This window comes from Stylophora pistillata, chromosome 11 (assembly GCF_964205215.1).
Source record: "Stylophora pistillata chromosome 11, jaStyPist1.2, whole genome shotgun sequence".
Lineage (NCBI taxonomy): Eukaryota > Metazoa > Cnidaria > Anthozoa > Scleractinia > Pocilloporidae > Stylophora > Stylophora pistillata.
This window is the reverse complement of record NC_142529.1, coordinates 18792035-18799367: the sequence shown is the minus strand read 5'-3', so window position 1 is coordinate 18799367 and position 7333 is coordinate 18792035. Positions and strand designations below refer to the sequence as shown.

At 39.2% G+C, this 7333-nt stretch overlaps 1 protein-coding gene across 2 annotated transcripts in view; it reads right to left on the bottom strand.

The window, feature by feature from the left end:
• Positions 1-6274, bottom strand: part of LOC111337842 (uncharacterized) — a 13134-nt gene extending 6860 nt beyond the window's left edge. The window contains exons 1-2 of one of the 2 annotated variants that reach the window (XM_088738498.1): positions 6156-6274; positions 1-625 (exon numbers count right to left, since the gene is read on the bottom strand). The exon at positions 1-625 is cut by the window's left edge and continues 108 nt beyond it. In XM_088738498.1, coding sequence (XP_088594624.1) covers positions 1-616 — 616 coding nt within the window. In that variant the 5' untranslated portion in view covers positions 617-625; positions 6156-6274. Of the gene's footprint in view, positions 626-2189; positions 2306-6155 lie in introns of those variants that run through there. The other variant, XM_088738497.1, reaches the window with a different exon arrangement.
• Positions 6275-7333: the final 1059 nt, after the last annotated feature.

Sequence of the window (7333 nt, the reverse complement as noted above, 5' to 3'; positions counted from 1 at the left end):
CCCCCAGCTCTTCTTTAATATTACCTTCGTCCTTTTCCCACTGACTCAGTAGCTCCATGTAGTGACCTTCAGCTTCAGGGTCCATGCATTCATTCCTAAGATTGTCAATGGCAGCTTCATAAGTAACTCCTCCTAGTCTGACCAGAGTGTCCCGGATATCACGCCAGTAGTCATTAAATTCGGTGTCATCCACAGAAGCTTTCTCAGCATGACCGTACACAGTGTTCCTAAAATACTTAACTCGGGCAATGTCAGCTTCCCTGCTGAGGTCTGTCACGTCGGGCAATGTGTCCCAGCCGGTCAGCGGAGAGGTTAAGCCGCACAGGTTTCGTAGCAAAACTATCAACAAAGTTGTATCGAAGGAACGGGACGACACTGAAGTAGGTATGGCAGGGAAAAGTTGTCCCCATTGTGTTGGATTAATGATCCTCTTCGTTTTGAGAGATTGTAGTTTGGATTTGTTTGCCGCCAAAACTGTGTGTAAACTTGCTGGTGCATGAATGGCATCAAACGTATCTCGAAGAGCTTGGGTTCCAATATCAACCAGCATACGGCACAATCTGGCATAGTTTGTTGTCTCCTTCGTGGATGAAGTAGTCGGTGCAGCTGTAGCCATGTTTGAATCCTGTTGATTAATAATTAGTTCATACTCAGTATGAGTAAATAGCACGATGGAGCTAAGTATGAGCAGACAGTTAAGGGAGCTCGATGAAGAGAGCGCAAAGCTTATTGCAAGTTTTTGAATGCTTTTTGTATATTCCCCATGTGCATACTTAGTTCATACATTTAAAAAAAAGTTTGGATAAATTTAGAAACGCGCCTTGTCTGCTTTATTTTTGTTTGCTCTTCTCTCCACATAGTTTATAGCATAACTTGGAAAATCAAGCATAACTTTTGGTCTGTTTCTTAAAGTAGCACTGCTAGAGAAAGGTGCAATTTTTTGTTTTTAATTTGTTTTTAATTTGTTTTTCTTTTTTTTTTTTTGGTGTTTTTGCGTTCTTATTTTTCTGTTAGGGAAAATTACCAGTTATGACCCGTTTGGTCTATTAGCTTAATAATTTACGAGTCAGTCTATTTTCAATTTGACAATGTCTTAGGGAAGAGGGTTACCGCAGCGCTGAGTCGTTCGACGTCTATAACAGTCTAAGCACACCGGAAGTGAAGATTGCGTCTGTCCCAGTTCCCGCTTTCGCAGGCAATAAGTGGCGTCGAAGAGCAATGTGAAATTGGACATCTTGACAATAGGGTCACTGTGTCTAGTCTGGAATTAAGCGCAGAGCAAGATGTAACTAAAAGTAAAGCGGATATCTTGCTTTACATAATTTCGATTAATCCCTAAAACTCTCTCAGTTATCCCTTACCCCTATAATCATTTACTCAGTTATCCGTTATCACTAAAATCATTTATTTTACCAGTTATCCCTTATCCCTAAAAACGTTGACAGGGCCTCATTGATAATTTACGAGTTCGGTCTATCGCTCAGTCTTTTTTCAATTTTGCAATGTCTTAGTGAAGAGGGTTACCGCAGCGCTGAGTCGTTCGACGTCTATAATATAACAGTATGAACACACCGGAAGTAAAGATTGCGTGTGTCCCAGTTCCCGGCTTCGCAGGCAACAAGTGGCATCGAATTAAGAGAAATGTGATATTGGACATTTTGACAATAAGGTCACCACGTCTAGTCTAATTTCGACTTGCTTTGTGTTCTTTTAAAAAAAAATCGACCATTTGTACAATGCATATTACAGCAGAAACCTCTGAAACGACTTTAAATGTGTAAGCCACTTTCTCCAGATTATGATTTATATGCTGAAGAGAAAATCGCCTGAGGGGTTGATAACTGGATAACTAATGACGCTGAACGGTGGTTGATGCTTTTGATGGCAACTGGGCTGTGAAGTTAGTGGGCTCAAGCCGTGCAATTGATGTTTAAAATATGACTCACCTTATACACGTAAATTGTACGGTGGTTTGTAGTCTTAGGTAAGAGTACAATCACATAATTTGAAACTTAATTCAAAAATTATAAATTCAAGTCTGAATTAACCGCTGGAGGTGTTGACCTCATAACAAACTCTGCCACTGACAGAACAATTTGTCTACGACATGCACTGAACTGTAAGCAGCCAAGTCATTGATAATAATCATAACCTAGAAAGGAAGAAGTTATATGGTCTTGGAAACAAACCTGTAATAGACGACAACACAACGCTTTACGTAGCAGGCATTTCAAATAGCCATCATTTTACTCACGCGTACGGTAACTTGAAGTGGTAACCAGTACTTTCGGTTTAGTAAACAATTGGCTATTCACGAAAACACCGCAGTAGTACGTTTTGGTGACGTCACGGTGGTCAGTGGTCATCAACTGTAGGCCGCCGAGCGGTTTGATGTGCTAGTCGAGTGAGGTCGATGAAAATATAGCTATTTTTGCGTGGTTTTAAGTTGGAAAATATCCCGCATAGTCTCCTTTTTAGATAGATTTGATCCTTTGAATGGGATTTTAATACTAAAACCACGTCGTGACAAATAGCGGTACAGGGGAGTCATTTTGTTTGGAGTTGTGTGCTGTGATCGTGGGATCTTTATTAGTCTTTAGTCTTTACTGAATATACAAATAAAAATACATACCTATATTTACATGTTTAAATTATTAATTAAAAAGTTAAAAAGCGGAAGCATATTTAAAATACAGTCTATTAATAGAACTAGCTTTGAAACGTTCTGTGTTGACGCAAGGTAGTTGGCCTATTTGAGTTCTCAAACGTTTGGAAGATTTTTTAACTTTGGGCAACAAATTGTACAGCGGATGAGTAGGCAGGCAACTAATCCTCTTTGAGATTAACATATCTGTTTTCTCAAGCAAATCATATATATCTATAGCATAGGATATAAAACTGCGTTTATGACGTCTACGAAGGAACCGCTGCACAGTATAAAGTTCAGGCACAGAGGCTGCATACACCGGTAAACCATACGAAATTTTAGGTAAAACTAAAGACTGAAACAGATGATCAGTTTCCGCTTGGTTATATCCTTCCTTCCTTCAGCTCCTTAACACATAGAGGCACTTATTCTCTTCGGAGAGTTTTCGTTTAAAGTGCTCTGTAAATCTTCCATTGTTTCGGAAAGTCACTCCGAGTAGCACTAGAAATTAGATCTGCTCTACATTACCAATAGGACTAGGATTTACTTGTCCCTTCTTCTTCAAAACTAATTCTTTACACTTGGAAAGATTGCGAAGCATATAGTTAGTACTTGACCAGCTAAGGTTTTGCGAAATTGAATCACTAGCACAATCAGTTTCGGCCTTATTTACAAAAACTTGCTTCGTATTATCATCGGCGAAGAGAAGCATCAGAACAGTTTGCAAGATCAAGATCATTAATAAAAGGATTAAACAAACAAGGGCCACTTGCGCTACCCTGTGTTGTGCCTTTGTTTACATTATACCAGCAATAGCTGCTACCCCCAAACACTAACCGTTGTTTGCGATTTCATAAAAAAACTAAGATACCAGTTGATAATATACGGATTTAAGCCAAGGGCTTTTAAGCTAAGAATTGTTCGTGGTTCTTCAGTCGCCCTCGCCTTCAGAATGGTCAAAAACAGCGATATTTGGTTCTGTAACATCCTTTTTCAGCGAGTTTGAAGACTGGTTGGATTTTTAAGTGTAATTAGCATGAAGCAATACGGGTATAGGTAAGTATCTCTTATTGTGTTGTGAAAATTATCACACTCACTTTGAATTTGCGTCGACATGCGGTGTCTGTTTATTTTGGAAATAATTCGCTTTAATGAGAATTTTGCCTTTATAGACTGTTTGTTTCGCCATTCCACCTTTCTGAATTTCTGTGCCTTTTGGAATGGGTGAAATCAATTTTTTGTGCTTGCCGTCCTCAACTGAAGTATGAAAACATTGGTTCATATCTTATACTTGCAGTTTTATCAACAAGTTATCTCTCATGAACAGAAGAACGCTTGTTTAAGCTCGCACAATGGAGATGCTCATGAAGAGAGTGGAAATCGAAAACAAAAAAAAAAAGATTTGTTCGCTGCGCCAAGGCTAGATTATTTAGGGCGATTAATCGAGGGCGCTGAAAATATGATATTTGAGACCGTCCAACATGATCGGTTCATTTACAATTTTTCTTGCATGTAGTCTTTATTGTTATCAATTAATTGTAGAACTCTATTACATGTCTTTAGTACGCTTGCTTTTACCTGTTACTACTTTATTTCTTTTACACGAAAGCGCTTTTGATGAAACTCACGGTTGTTAGTAAAACGCGTAACGGCGTAACGAGTAACGGCGTAACGGCGAAACTGTGTAACGGGATTTTTTTAAATGTTATTATTATTTTTTTTTGTAATTTTTTTTTACTTAATTATTTTTTTAAATTTTATTGCATGTTATAGTAGTCAACTCAACATGAGGTTCCTGGGAATATGCTTGTGTCAATTCCCTTTAGAATTAGAAAACCTCCATGCAGACATTCTTATTTGTCTCGTCACGCAATTGCCGCGGGTGACGAGCCTCAAAAGACCTTACGAATGTGTGCGTAGGAGGCTACGGTTATGGTTCTTCAGCGAACAATTTAGAACTTCTGTTACTGTAACGAAACCGACTTAAATGCATATCTACTGGGCTCCTAACCTCCTACGCGTGGCTCTTGCACAGACATTCTTACGCCCGCCTTACAATATCGTTCCTCTTCACGATCCTAAGAATAGTCTGCAACTACACTAACCAAATAGTGAATAAAAAAAAACGAGAAGCGAAAAAGGAAACTAACTGACTGAAAATGAAAGTCCAAACCTTACCATCATCGTTCTCCTCATGACCTACCTCATGGAACTGTGAGAAAGTGCGCCCGCACTTTCTAGTGTCTCCGGAAACGCGGTAACTTTGGCCAAAGGGCAGGAAAAACCCCACCAAACACAAATAATAATATAATAATATTCACATAAAAGAAAAAATAATTATACGGGGTTTCTCGTTACGCAGTTACGCAGTTACGCCGTTACGCTGTTACGCCGTTACGCCGTTATCCGTTACTCTGTTACGCGTTTTACTAACAACTGAAACTCACTAGTTTATCTTATTATTATTTTTTATAACTTTTCAGGCTCGTGTATGCATGTTTACCTCATGTGTATTCCACTATCTTACATGTGCGTTGCATCAACTTAGGTAAATAATCAACTACTATTCCTCTTTCATTTATTTATTTCTTTTAGATCAGATTAGCTTTGCTTTACATAGTTTGTATGCGCTTAAGGAGTCATGCACATCTAATGCTTTGAACCAGTGCGAGAACAGTTATGATCCCCATCAGTAACATATATATTTTATGTAACGTTTCGTTTTACGAGTTGTGTTTAGATGAGCCTGTAGGGCGAGTACAAATGAAAATAACCAGTAATTAACAAATGGTAAACACCACAGCGTACACTATTGAGTTATGGATGCACGTGGGAGGTTGCTAAGCACGAAAGAAGTGTAAGAGTCGCGTGAGGCGATAGCCGAGAGCGACTCTAGCTCCTTGAGTCTGGTTATTTGATAGAGTCGTTACTGTTTTGCTCATCATTATTGTCTATTTTCAAAATTTTCCAAAATTTTGCGATACTCTCATGTTCCCTGAGCAGTCTATGCACGTTATGCATAATGGACAGTATAAAGTGAATGAGAAGAATTTGAGACGAACTGATTGAAACCACCGTAAGATGAGCTTGGGACAAACTACACAAATCTTTTTTTCTTTTTGGAATTTGATGTTCTAGCACAGTGGAGTAAATAATAGTTGAAATATTCTAGAGATATTAGATAGAGCTTAATAAAAGTCATCAATTGTCTAGCTTTGGAACGGATGAATGATCATGAATGAGTCGCTGAAAACCTAAAAGTTGAACGAGATACATAGCTAAGGCATACGCTTTGCTCAAATAAAACGATAATGGGGGTATCAGTCAACGGTATTGCGAGCATGAGATCTAGTCTTAGGTGACGGAACGCGTCGAAATAACGATCAACTTCGGGCTTTTACTGTGAGAGCGTATCGGGCACATCTCAACGATAAGCGAGAGAACGATAGCGTCGATACTATGTTAAAATGCACAACACGTGCCGTTATCGAGCAATAGAAAAACAAACCTGTGATTGCAGATGTTCAGGTCAAGTGTAGATCGCGACGAAATAACAGCGGAAGCTACTAGGCTGGCACTTCTAAGCTTTTTGATTATATTCACACACACACCACTCTCAAATGTAAATCAAATATTTCAAATAATCTTTTTCGAATGATTGTGACAAGACTGTCACCCTAAGGGGCTTATTAAATAAGCGACACTGTGATGGTACATTGCACTCTAAGTGAAGCAAATAATTCGCAAGCATAATCTTGCATGACATATTGAAAACATTAGTTACTTTTATATAATGAATAAGAAAATATTTTTCTCTGGCTTCAAGAGGATATTTCCTTACTTGCTTTGGATTATCATTGTTCTCTCTCAAACGACTTCTTGGAAAAAAAATATTTTTCACGTTTTAGAATCCTATTATTTGTGCTTGTTCAAATTCTTGTGTCGCTTTCGTACTAATGCCTGACAAAGATTGTAACTTTAGATTGTGAACCAAGGTGTGCAGTTGAGGCTAATTCAGTCATAGCAAAGGCAGTGCATTGTTCTTAGTTACTATAAGACACTGATTAATGGTCCGGTCTGAGTCTTGAACCTTCGCCGAAGTCGGCGACTTCCCGCACGGCAGTTTGGTGCTCTACAACGTGAGCTTACTGAGCGCGCTTGAACCTGGGTTGGTTCAAGTCCAACGCTGGTATGGAATTTTCATAGACGGGGAGAGTTTTGAGCTGTGGCTGATCTCTGCTCGGACTTTTCTCAGTCTCACTGGGCATGGTCTGTAGTTCACCATCCCCTCTTTCATGAGAAATTCCCTTTCTTTGGAGATTGTGTCAGAAGTAATTAGTTCAGTAAAATGGACAGACTTGAAATGCATAATAGAGTGGGGCACTAAGTTTTAGAAGCCAGGGTGAGTATAGCACTTGGCCGCCCACTTTGGGATTCGCTAAGGTCCTTAGGAGACTCCTTCGAGATGCTAGTACATAGCGTATTGCAGGACACTTGAGGTTTCATGTTTCAATAGAAAAACGGCGCGGAAGTTTACGAATTTCATAAGTCGGTATAGCTTGCAAATGAGTTCATATGATCCGAGCCCAGATTTGGTGGACAAGTGACGCCAAAAGTCATTGATCGCTGGGAAATGAAGGCTGTGTTGCCGAGGGCTTCCAATGCTTTTCCCAACACTATGAGAAA